Genomic DNA, 12791 nt, shown 5'->3' with positions numbered 1-12791 from the left:
CCAAAAAATCGAACGCCGAAGCTTTTTAGCATCCAAAATTTCAGATGTTCTTATATATCGACGTCTACGAGGCAGATTTGGAACTCCGGACTTGAAGGGAGCACACCCTCGTCTGCCACATCAGTTGGGCTTCCACAGAAGTTGAAAGAGGAGGAGAGGCTGAGGAAATGGCATCTTTGCCGATCATGTGTAAAGTGTTGTCAGCAACACTTTGGTTGCACGAAATCATCTACATAAATACAATTCGGCCTCTACATTGCCTCATTCTTGATAAGACAACTATGAAACACCACCCCCCCAGCGCTTCATCAACCTAACGAAAGGAAACACTTCCATGTTGCTATCTCATAAGAATATGCTTAGGAATCCTTTCTAACTTTTTTCTTTTCTGCAATTTCGCTTCGAAGTATTCGAGAAATATTCGAGAAATATTCGAAAAATATTCGATTCAATTTGCACTCACACTTCAATATTCGAATTCGCTTCGCACCCAAAATTTTGCTATTTGCACAGCTCTCCTTTTTGGTGCTATCAAAAGGCCTATATTTAACTCACGTTTGCAGTTTGGAAAACCATAGTAGCCGGGAGCACAGCGATCGCAGTTCTTTCCCTCATAGTAAGGGCGGCATGGACACTGGCCTCCGTTCACCTGGAAAAAATAAATCGTAAAGCAAAAGATGACTTGTTATGCTTACCGATCCTTTAGAAGGTGGAAAAGAAGAAGTGTCATGAGCTGAAGACTTCCAACCTCATTACTAAAACGTGGTAGCATATGAATGCTTGATACAGCCATGTAGTTTTTGGTTAATTAGTTCTTTCCGAAAATAAAGATTCTGTCTGCAGAAGACATTCCAGTAACCGCATCATTTTTCAAATGGTATATTAATATCACAGATAATTTCCTTTCATAAAAGAGCTCTAGGATACTGTAACATTGGAATATTGATAAAAGGGTGCTGATTCTTTACATGTAGTACTCCAATTCCTAGGGACAATCCGGAGAGAGTAAAACAGCCCTACCGCCAGCTATGCATGTGATGTGGTCAGTGTTGACTGCAACATGAGAAAATCACGCATGAAGGACATGTTCAAGTTCACTGCACCTGAATACTAGAACTAAACATGGTCTAAACTGTAGATCTTGAACTGTAAGTTAGTTTCATTCACGTGTACCACCTGAACCAGTTCACAAGGTGCTCAACCATGCCATTCATTTCAGAGGTGAAGCAATGCAGTTCTCAAAACCCTGCCATTCATTTCAATAGCCATAGGAAAGGGGCAGGGCTGGTTCACTGTTTTCCCACACCTTCCCTGCTGTCAGTACCTGTTTGGTTCAAACGTGTGGGCATAAAGAAGCAGCACAGCAGGTGGCATAGGACATGGGTGCAGGTGCTGTTCAAACAGCCCTGATGTGCACCTGCTGCGTCTTTGGAACACGGGACATGTTTGCATCTCGGAAGCCAACCCTATGTGAAGTTTGTGACCTCTCAAACTTAGCCAAATGGAGCACATTAAGTGGACAAAGCATAAGGCGTGCACCACTGAACTCGAGCTGCACAATTTCTGAACTTACTGTGCCCCATCGTGAACCAGTTTTGAGTGGTGCAGGTGAATCCAACGAACCCTGTATGAATGTCTCTAGCAGCACCATCTCCACTGACCTGACAGACACGACCCTGAGTGCCTTCTGCGTGACAGTCACAAGGGCGGCAGGATGGGTAGCCATAGTAGCCCACATTGCACTGGTCACAGTTTGGTGGCAAAAATTCTGGCCGACACTCACACTGGCCCGACCCTTCTGAGCAGTTGCCCGAGGAATACGTCAGGTCACACTGGCATGCTGCACAGCACAGGAAACATATACCACATTCACTCAGCACTTCTCATGCAAAATTTTCACCCAGCTATTAAGCATTGCAGGTCTTTTACTTAAAGATCAACAACCTAATGCTTCATAACACAAGCTATGCAATATTATACTGCTCTTTTTCTGCATACATACTGAGAACTTGCAAGTCCTCAATGTATCTGTCTCTTCAGCTAGGTACAGTAACAGAAAGTTATTCAGATATAGCTTTACCAACGTTACCTATTCAACACATGCAAACTACATCAGCAGCCCACTGTGTAAGCTGCTAATAAGACCAGAAGACCAGACTACTGCATCATAAACCAACAGTTACTCCAGCTAAACAGCAAAACCAAGCGAGTTTTGATATCTAATGCTATTTCCACAAACACCATAATTGTAAGCCATAATTATTAACCACATGTAAGATCACTAGTATTCAAGCCTTCAATGTGTTATTAGATACACTCCTTAGATTCATGGACTATAAGACCGTGCTGAGTAGTTTGCTATGTGCATACAACACAACAAATACATACGTTGGCAGACGTTAGTGTCATTCAAGGGCTTGTTGTAGGGTCGATAAAAGCCAGGCTTGCATTTGTTGCAGTTTATGCCTTCTGTATTGTGCTGGCAGTTGCGGCACACTCCGCCTCCGTCATAAATGCCATGGATGTTCAAACTGAGCTGCTGTTCATCCACCTTTTCATCATAGTAGCAGTCTTCCGAGTGTCCAAAGCAGTTGCAGGCTGCATAACAGCAAAAAAAGCGCGGTTTCCTCATTAAGTTGAATAACTGCAAAGAGAACTACTAAGAAACAAGAATCATCAGAAATTTTCACAAAAATGTCACACTTTACAAGCTTTATCATGTGACCCTTATATGGCCATAAACGTGCACCAGAAATTCTTTCTACTACCTTTTCACTGGTAATGGAAAATTATTGCCTGGCGAAAATTCCCTGCCATTGCCATAGTGCCATGATACCAGAGATACAGAAAAGATAGTAGCATGAATTGTGGCACCATATAACACCATATTAAGGTTATACTACAAATACTGGCTCATAAAAACAACTTTTCTAAGCAAAAACAAAAAAATAATAGAAGAAGCAAAAAAAACAAAAGGTTTGTGAAGATTATATCACTGTTAACATTCGACACCTTGCAACAAATTCTTCTGAAAAGAAAAATACAATGTTTATTCAGGCTAGCCACAGTGCCGCTAGATATCACACTGTCACCAGGTTCTGGGCATGCTTCTACAATATCACAACAGCAACAAATATATGTAAGGTTTTATGAAACCATAAAAAAAATTTCCTCATGATTACGACAAGTGTGCACATACGTTCACAGACGTTGGGGTTGTCAACGCTGGCTCTCTGCCACTTTTTCTGCATGAATCCAGAGCAGCACTGCTCGCACTGGTGTCCACACGTGTGGTGCTGGCACCGGCAATTGAGCTTGTATGTGTTTGCTGGGTCGGTGATGTCGCAAGTGTCAGCATGTCCGTTGCACACGCACCGGCCACCAATGTTGATATCCTTGATACTGTAGAAGTACTGTGACAGACAAGTATCGATAGGATTAGGTTATCCTAACCAAAAATAAGGAGCAATAGAGCGAGTTGCTGTAATCAGAGAAGCCAGTGAGAGAAAGTGGCAAATAAATTGCAACAGTAAAGCCACAACTGAGGAAAGCTTATGCAGGGCACACATCAGATATAAAATAGCTTTTAATATCAAATACAGCTTAAATAACATATTACTAATACAGTCAAACAACGTTATAATCTAGTCGCATCTGACGTGAAAAAAGATTCGTTATGCCCAAAGATTTGTTATAAGCGTATATTTGAAACACTGTTTTAAAGGCGAGGGTATATGTGTCACACTAATACATGCTGCAACCATTCATAAAGATCTTCAATGTTACACACCCTCCTTGTGACTGTGGGGTCTTGACGTTCAACTGACATCAGGTGACCGAGAAGTGTCTTCGTTCGCAAGAGGCGCATTCGTACGTTGGTTGCTTTAGTCCATTCTTGCAGCACAGGTGAATAGGTGAAGTTATCTGCGCTTGGACGGCCATTCAGAAGGGAGATGACCATCTGCATAAGTGATATGGTAAAGAGGGAATCTGGTAAGCTGCAAACATCTCATACCAACAATGGCATTAAAACACAAATCGTGCAAGGAAGTCAGCAGGAGGCAGGAGAGTACATGTTGGCAGTGAGCCGTGTTCCCACAAGAGCCGCAGAACATAGCATCATATTCCAGCACTATATTCCAGGCTTGTGCGAATATTCGAGCGCTTCGAATATTCGAACGAATATTACAGTATTCGAATTCGCTTTGAAACGAATTTAAATTCTAGGAAATTCCGAAGTATTCGAAATGAACGAATAGACATATAAACCGCAGGTAACCCCTGTAAAGGTGGTTTCACTGCAGTGGAGGTGTGCTGTACCGTGAATACATCTTCCCAGAAGAAATCCGCACTGCCGCGAAGCTCCACTTCAACGTTAAATGAACATGCAGTAAAACCTCGTTAATTCAGTCACTGGTACTGTGAAAAATCCAATTAAGCGGGTTTTCGAATTAACCAAACATACAAAAAACGGGATGCAAGGAACTTTGAATTACTGGAAGGGTGATTCCACGTAAGATCGAACAAACGATGGCTGGTCGACCTCTCAAATTTATTTCAAAATTTTATATATTATTGCCTGATGAGTGGAAAGAAGAGATCCACAATTTGTTTTGCCGCCAAAAATTTTTTCGAACCACAGGAATCAATAATGACGAAGAGGTGGAGTGGAGCGCTCATCCGCTCTGCTGTTTTGGCCAACTTTCGTTATGAATTGCACAAAATAATTAAAGTTAGGTAGCTGAAATTTATTTACCTAAATACATACATGTTTTTTGCTTCTGCTCAGGTACTTTTAGTTTTTTATGTGTAGTGTAGATGTTTTTATAAAAAACCTCAAAAATGGCCCAATCGGCAAAATTTCCTTTACTTTGAAGGTCTTTATCTCAAAAGCCTTGTAGCAGAGCGACAAAATTCTGCATTACGTTCTTCGCATGCTTATCTACCAACTGCCAAATCTTGTATTTATATAACTTTTCAGTAAAGATATGATCGGCTAAGTTCAGAAAACCCGAACAATGAGAACTTCTGACGACAATTAAAAAAAAAACCCCATTTTTTAAATTTCTTAAACTTTGTCCACTTATTCTCCTTCACATCAGCTTTCACAATCATTAAAAACATGTTGCATAATGTCGTTGCACTAATAGTTTACGGCCCCTCCAAGACCCTTAGGCAAGGATGGCAATTCCGACTTCTTGCCCGGCAAGTGTAAAAATGCAGGCAGGATTGAATTTCTTTTTATTAAAAGGCCAAGATACCTAAAAAGGTGTCGCTGGCACTGAAGACGTTAATTTGAAAATATTTGGTCACTGCAGCGGCCACGAGCGCGCGGCTACCGAGTAGGCGCGCGCACCCGAGATGTTCGTTGTAAGACGGCGCAGTGAGAGCTCGTTTTTGCGTCCTCAGACCGATTGAGTTCGAAACAGCAACACCTCTCGGGTGACTTGAACGCACGTGCAGCGGTAGTCGCAGTGATATGGTTAAAGACGTCGATTTCTTTTTCAGGGGGCATAAGATGTCATCGTTAACTGTGCGTTCCGTGAAGATCTTTCATTGCAGTGGTAGCAAAAGCACGCGTAGCACATGTAGTCCGTCTCACTGACAGTCACTGATCTTTCGGCGTTAAACGTTCCTTCAAAGCGTATATGCCTAGGTCGGTAACTCTGCGAATTTTGGCTTCTTTGCAATAATTAAAGGAATACTGACACGATTTTGAGACATCGCAAAAGGGACCATTTTTTGCTTCGTTGGTATGCAGTGTCCACGCTGCCACCACTGGGCGGAGAACACGTATAAAATAGTTAGTTTGACTTTGAAGTTTCGTCGCTGAGCTCTGCAAGCCCCACACTGCAAGGACATTACCCCGACAAGTCAAGACAGTTCCTCCGAGTTCGCGAGTTCTGCGTCCTGCATGCGCCTAAATCGTAGAAATCACATGTCATGGGTCACTGGACGACAATTCCTCACCGTTGTCTATTGCACCACGAGCAGATGACGGATTTCCCGCTAGTACGTCCGCAATTTCTGTATCTCCGTGACGTCACCTGCTATAAAAACACTGAGAAGCCCACCCCCTCGATATCGAAACCGAAAGTGTCTTTTTAAGGTGGCGCTAATAAAATATATAGGATGCATTCCCAGGCACCACAATAGTCGTTTTAGGTTTCTCGACACCAGTATTTTTATTTAGCGCAACAATCCGAATTTTTTTTAAATTCGTGTCAGTACTCCTTTAAGCTTCTTGTGCTTCGAAAGGTATCTCCACAATAGACTCATTCAGAGCTATACTTTCTCGTCATGAGACGCACAGGAGGAGTAGAGTAAGAGCAAAGCACAAGAACTATCCGCGCCGATGAAGTGTGACAGCGCACCGAACGCGCGGCAAGTTCATGCCGTCTGCTGCCGACATCTAATATAGACAAGCGCATCCGGTTACCGATAGTTTTGCTTTTTTCCTTGACAATCCACATTTTGCTTTGCCACTGGAGCGCCACGTTCATGCTTTCCACTGATCGCAATTGGCGCAGCGCAGTTTCCGTGGCAGCAGCGTGCGTGAAGCGAGAGCTCATAGCTCCCTTATAGAGTTTTCATCTTGCTTCCATCTCCGCCGTGTTATCAGCGCCTAGCTGAGATGCGAACAGAGGGCGGATAGAATAGCGAAGCTCCAGTGCACGTGCGTTCAAGTCACACGAGAGGTGTTGCTGTTTCGAACTCAATCGGTCTGGGGACGCGAGAACGGGCTCTCACTGCGCCGTCTCTTACAACGAGCATCTTGGGTGCGCGCGCGCCTACTCGGTAGCTCCGCGCTTGTGGCCGCTGCAGTGACCAAATAATTTCAAAATTAACGTTTTCAGTGCTGTCGACACATTTTTGGTACTGCTGGTCTTTTAATAAAAGGAAATTCAATCCTGCCTGCATTTTATACACTTGCTGGGCAAGAAGTCTGAATTGCCACTCCTTGCCTAAGGGTCTTATTGGAGGGGCCGTATTTTTAGTGCAACGACATTATGCAACATGTTTTAATGATTGAAGCTGATGTGGAGGAGAATAAGTGGACAAAGTTTAAGAAATTTAAAAAATGGGTTTTTTTTTTAATTGTCGTCAGAAGTTTTCATTTTCGGTGTTTTTTAGAACTTAGCCCGATCATATCTCTTTACTGAAAATTATATAATACAAGATTTGGCAGTTTGGTAGATAAGAATGCGAAGAACGTAATGCAGAATTTTTGTCGCTCTGCTACAAGGGTTTTTGAGATAAAGACCTTCAAGTAAAGGAAATTTTGCCGATTGGGCCATTTTTGAGGTTTTTTATAAAAACATCTACACTACACATAAAAACTAAAAACCTGAGAAGAAGCAAAAACATGCATATATTTAGGTAAATAAATTTCAGCTACCTAACTTTAATATGGTTTGTGCAATTCACAACGAAAGTTGGCCAAAACAGCAGAGCGGATGAGCGCTACACTCCACCTCTTCGTCATTATTGATTTTCTGTGGTTCGAAAAAATTTTTGGCGGCAAAACAAATTGCGGATCTCTTCTTTCCACTCATCAGGCAATAATATATAAAATTTTGAAATAAATTTGAGAGGTCGACCAGCCATCGTTTGTTCGATCTTACGTGGAATCACCCGGAAGTAATTAGAGGTGGTCGTTTGCTGTGCCTGCTAGTTTGCGGCTATAAAGGTTATGTTTTCCAGCAATACCTGGCCCCAGTTTTGCCGCTAAACTGGGGAAACGGTGGGCCTCGCTGCTGCCAGCGCAAGAAAGAAAAAAAGAAAAACAAAAACGGTCTCGTGGCCAACTGTAATGCGCACCTGCGGGAAAAAAAAACATGCTTCGCTGCAACACAGTGGTGACACGCAAGCAGCGTGCCACCTGCTCCTCGCAGCGTCAGCGCGTCATGATGCGACCATTCGCCCATTCTTTCTGTTAAAATAAATAATTTAATAATGACCAGTGTGACGGAATTCGCCATGTTTTCTGGGTGGAAAAGATGATCACTGAAATTTTTGAACTGAGTTTTCGAAGTAGGCGTTGCAGGCAAGTACTCCGCCAACAGTGCAAGTGCCCAAATTGCCGGAGCAACCACCAATCGGAGGTTTGCATACGTTACGAATTCCGTCAGACCGCCCTTTATTAATGTATATATTTTCCCAGAAAGAATGGGTAAATCATGACGCGCTGACGTTGCGAGAAGCATGCGTCATGCTGCCCGCGGGGCACCGCTGTGTTGCAGTGAAGCACGTCTTTCCCGCAGGCGCACATTTCAGTTGATCACGAGACCTCTTGTTTTGTTTTTTGTTTTTTTTCTTGCGCTGGCAGCAGCGAGGCTGGGATGCTTCACTTGTAACCCATTAGTATCGCTACATTGCATTGCCTTGTGGCTCCTAAGGGCCATCGTTTCTGCGGATTTGCGGCTAAATCGGGATCGGGAATTGGCACATGGCACACAAAGTTTTCGATTTAACCGGGCTGGTACTGACCGCCGCTTCAAATTACCCACTCAAATTTACATTGCAAAATAAGGGGGCCGCAGAAATCCTTCAAACCATGCGGGATTTCGAAATAACAGAGTTCGAATGAATGAGGTTTTACTGTATTACCCTCACATCGATTCACCATTTTTTAATTGTAAAATCTTGTTATACCGGCTTATATGCTATAAGTATAGTAAATTTTAAAACGTAACATATTTTATAGGTTATCACTTGCATACCGAAAGTCTAATCCTGCTACGACTCAAAGTTGCTTCCACTTCCCTTTGAGCCAAAAAGAATGACATATGCATATGCCTTGTTTCAACTTCAAAAATATTGCGCTGGTTAGTTGGGTCATGACAAATATGTTCATTTTTCTATCACATGTGATACAAACTATTCGAACTCGCTCCGAAATTCGCTTCGACCAAGTCACTATTCGCTTCGAATTCGCTTCGGACCTAAAATTTACTATTCGCACAAGCATATACTGCTCCTCTTCAAAAACCACATCATCAGAAGAGTGTGCACCTTCCCACCTAGCTAGTGTGGCTGAGGCGGCTGGGCTATCGATTTAAACAAGCCAACACAATCCAAAGCCAGAAGGAAGAGCTCAATCATTCTGCCATCATAAAACTTTAAATGCCATGGACCCTCTACTCCGCACCCCCGCCCTTTTTTTTTTTTTTTCGTGTAACCCAGTTCAGTAACAAAGAAATTTTGGCGGCAGATGAATATTGTTTAGATGGGTTCGATTGCAATGCTGTATATTATTAAGTACTGTAGACTCTCGATAATTCAAGTTCGAAGAGACCCAAGGATATTGTTTGAATTATCGGAAGTTCTCATAAATATGACCCGGAACAACATACCAAATTGTGCTCTCACACGAAACATTGTCATCAGACATTCACAAATACGTACATACCGTATTTTCCCACGTATAACCTGCCCTGCATATAAGCCGCACCCACAATGACAAACCATAAAAAATGCAATTAAGAAAGTAAAATCCCCGTGTAATGGCGTAAAGTGACCTTCTTTGCATTACCGTAAAGTAGTGCGGTGAAGCCAACTTGAACACCCGCACCTCGACTTTAGCTTCGAAATTTATGCATATTTTGTGTTATACGAAAAAAAAAAAGTATGGTCCGTGCCAACATGGGCTCAACATGGCAGTCCGTACCAACATGGTTCCGTGCTAAACACTAGCAAGCCAACATGGGGAGCTTAAAATTCGGGAGATTCGTAAAGGGGGGTAGGGGGTGGTGGGTACGCGCCAAAAAAAAACAGGCGAACGTTTTTATTTTCAACGTCATAGACAGTTCTCACTAATTGCCAGTAATGTCTTTAGAGTCAGCGCAATCATATTGGTACTAGTTATTACATGAGGCGTGCACACGTGTGTAATTAAGGGGCAAAATATGTCACGTGACAAGTAGCCCCTTCACAATCTTTATGCGCTTTTCCGCATGACACCACTGTACTGCGGCGAAAGTGACGTAAGCATTTCGCACGTGACAGATGAAGGCCAGATTGTCTCTCTTTTTTTCTCCTTTCTTCCTCAAACAACAAGGGATTGCTAGGGAGCATATATTCCAGCACGACTACCGAGACGTGTGAATTAACCGAATTAACACGATGGAGCAGCTGAAAACATACTGCCGGGCCAAACAAAATTTTGAAGTTTGTTTGAATTAACCGAAAGTGTGAATTATCATAAGTTGAATTATCATGAGTCTACTGTACTTGGTCCGGAACAAGAGACAAAGCTTGTGTACAAGTATATATGTGTTTCAAGAAATGTGTCCTAAACTCATCAAAAATAAGGGAAATGTAATATTTGCTCGCCGCGCGCCTTCATAATTACTTTTTCTGTGGTGGGAGACATCTTAATATGACTATAGACACAGCAATTACATCAATTAACTAAAGTTAATTAATTGACTTTTTATTTAGCTGAGACAGGTGGTCGGGTTGAATGGGAGCATTGCTGTCCTTCCTGCGAAAAGACCACTGCCGTTTTGAGATATTGAGAAATCGGCCTCTGGCAATTATTGCGGAGCAATGAAATTTAATCAAATTCACCAGCGAAACCAAAACTGTAGCTGCGATGAGCATAAACTAGCAGACGCACGACCAGAATGACGCCACTATTCACGGCGGTGATTGCAGTGGTGCTAGTTCTGCATTTGTTAACGTACGTGCGGCATACGTGGTCTAACCGCAAACGAAATCCACACAGCCACGAAGCGATTAAGTCAATCGATGGTTGGTACAACGGCGCTCGCATCATTCTGGATGTCTCAGAAGAGTATGGCAATTAGAGTTGCAATTGCGCTCTTCCGAGTTTCGATTTCAGTTTCGCCGGCGAAAATTTGTCAGATTTCATTATTCGCGAATAATTGTCAGCAACTGCTATTGTGCAATCTGAAAGCGGCAACAGGCTCTTCGCAAGAAGGGCTGCAATTTTCCCCTTGACACGACCATGCTGTCTTCACTAATTAAAAAGTTAATTAACTTAGTTTCTTTAATTCCTGTCGTAAAAAAAGTAATTATGAAGACAGAGGGAAAATATCTCATTTTCCTTATTTCTAAGGATTTTCGGACACATTTCTTGAAACATCCTGTATGTGAAACACAGCAGCAGATTTCTAGGGAAGTCCTGCTGCAGTGCATAAATTAAAGGGGCCCTGCAACACTTTTTTTAGCATGGTCGGAAAGCGCGGCTGATCAGTAGTCGAGGCCACTGAGAACACGCGAGCCAAACATCATAGCGCAGCACGCGTTCTGGAATTTACAATTAATTTTGAAAGTTAGCTAGAAATCGTTCCCTCCTCTTCTACAAATGATGCCATATACCCAAATGGCCGCACCACATACCCAAATTCACGGCCATTGGCTGGTTTTATCATCGTGAACTGCATAGTTACCGAGGCTGCCACGAGAGGGCACCACGTGCTCGCGATCACCCTGAAAATAAGCCGCACGGTCGAGGAAAAAAAAAATGTGCTCAAGGTCAGTTCCCAGCCAGGGGGTGGCACACTGGGTCCGTGGCCCCCTTCCCCCTGAATTTTTTTTGCCATGAAGTGGGAGCCGCCTGCGTCAACCTAGGGTTGATCTTCAGAACCCGAATAAAGTTCATCATACCATAACATGGCATACAGAACACAAAATGACAGTCGGCCACATCGACCTGGCCGGCCCCCACCCCCAAACAAAATTTCTGCCTCCGCCCCTGCTCAAGGTCACGACGCACGTGACGTAACTTCTTTTGCCATCCCTCCCTGCTTAGCTTCCAGCGTGCTTGTCGGGGCAAGAGAAGAGAGAAAGCAATTACAGCGTGCGACAAATCTCTGTAACTCCGCTCGTACTTGATGGATTCTAAAAATTTTTATGGCAGTCAATTTGAGAATCACTTGGAAAAGTGTTGCAGGGCCCCTTTGGAAGAGTCTGAACGGGCCCAATATATGTTGCTTTCTTATAATATGAATTCTAAATGGTGTATATGTATCTTGAAACTGCATGAAAAGAAAGTTACATTCCATGTTTACTTACAACATGCAGTTGAAAATACATATCTGATAATTGGTTCCCTTTTTGTGGTTTAGGTAAAGTACCAGCAACGTGAAAATACTTGCCTCTCCACCCTCAAGGGGCACCACCTTGGAGAACTTTGTCTCACAAATGACAGAGTCATCACGCTTGATGGAGTCTTCTACATCTTGTCCGAAGATGGCCCTGCAGTCATCAATGCTGTCGGCAAAGTATTGCCAGGCTTTGTAGGTCTTGCCATTGTCAGTTGACCGCTCCAGAACCCATACACCCGGCCGAGGGGAGTTGGCCATCTTGATGAAGACATAGGCCACGTGAAATTCCTGCATGCAACCAAATATTATGCTCGTTGAGCACTTTGATCAAGCATTAATTGTCATAATCTAGCCCATACTAAAAACACTCTGAAACTGAAAAGGAAAAGCCAGTAGTATTAATAAGAGAATTCTTGCTTTAGAGAAGTTTGGAAGTGTATCTCATGCCACAAACTTTTCATTAGGTAGGTGCCCCCACAAGCAAAATTTCATTCTGATAATCACAGGGCCGGAAATGCGCTTGTACCTATTTCACCACTGCCAATGGCGCCTGCTGCACCGTTTCCCAAAGGCTGCGGTTGGATAATTATAAGGTGCTCCCACAGACCTCAGACCTTCGTGCATGAACTCATGCCAGTCAGAATGGTAAGCAGAATTCGATCCTCCAGAATTAGCTCACGTCATTTCCGTCAAGGAACTGACATCAGTAAACAGGTA

At 43.1% G+C, this 12791-nt stretch overlaps 1 protein-coding gene across 1 annotated transcript in view; it reads right to left on the bottom strand.

The window, feature by feature from the left end:
- Positions 1-12791, bottom strand: part of LOC119378005 (laminin subunit alpha) — a gene marked incomplete at its 3' end in the record, with an annotated part of 46768 nt that overhangs the window by 22461 nt on the left and 11516 nt on the right. The window contains exons 4-9 of the mRNA XM_049411691.1: positions 12126-12362; positions 3791-3961; positions 3200-3413; positions 2389-2598; positions 1662-1840; positions 556-649 (exon numbers count right to left, since the gene is read on the bottom strand). Coding sequence (XP_049267648.1) covers positions 556-649; positions 1662-1840; positions 2389-2598; positions 3200-3413; positions 3791-3961; positions 12126-12362 — 1105 coding nt within the window. The remainder of the gene's footprint in view (positions 1-555; positions 650-1661; positions 1841-2388; positions 2599-3199; positions 3414-3790; positions 3962-12125; positions 12363-12791) is intronic.

Source organism: Rhipicephalus sanguineus, unplaced genomic scaffold (genome assembly GCF_013339695.2).
Source record: "Rhipicephalus sanguineus isolate Rsan-2018 unplaced genomic scaffold, BIME_Rsan_1.4 Seq654, whole genome shotgun sequence".
Classification (NCBI taxonomy): domain Eukaryota; kingdom Metazoa; phylum Arthropoda; class Arachnida; order Ixodida; family Ixodidae; genus Rhipicephalus; species Rhipicephalus sanguineus.
The sequence above is the reverse complement of the archived record's forward strand: the minus strand, read 5'-3'. Positions and strand labels throughout refer to the sequence as shown.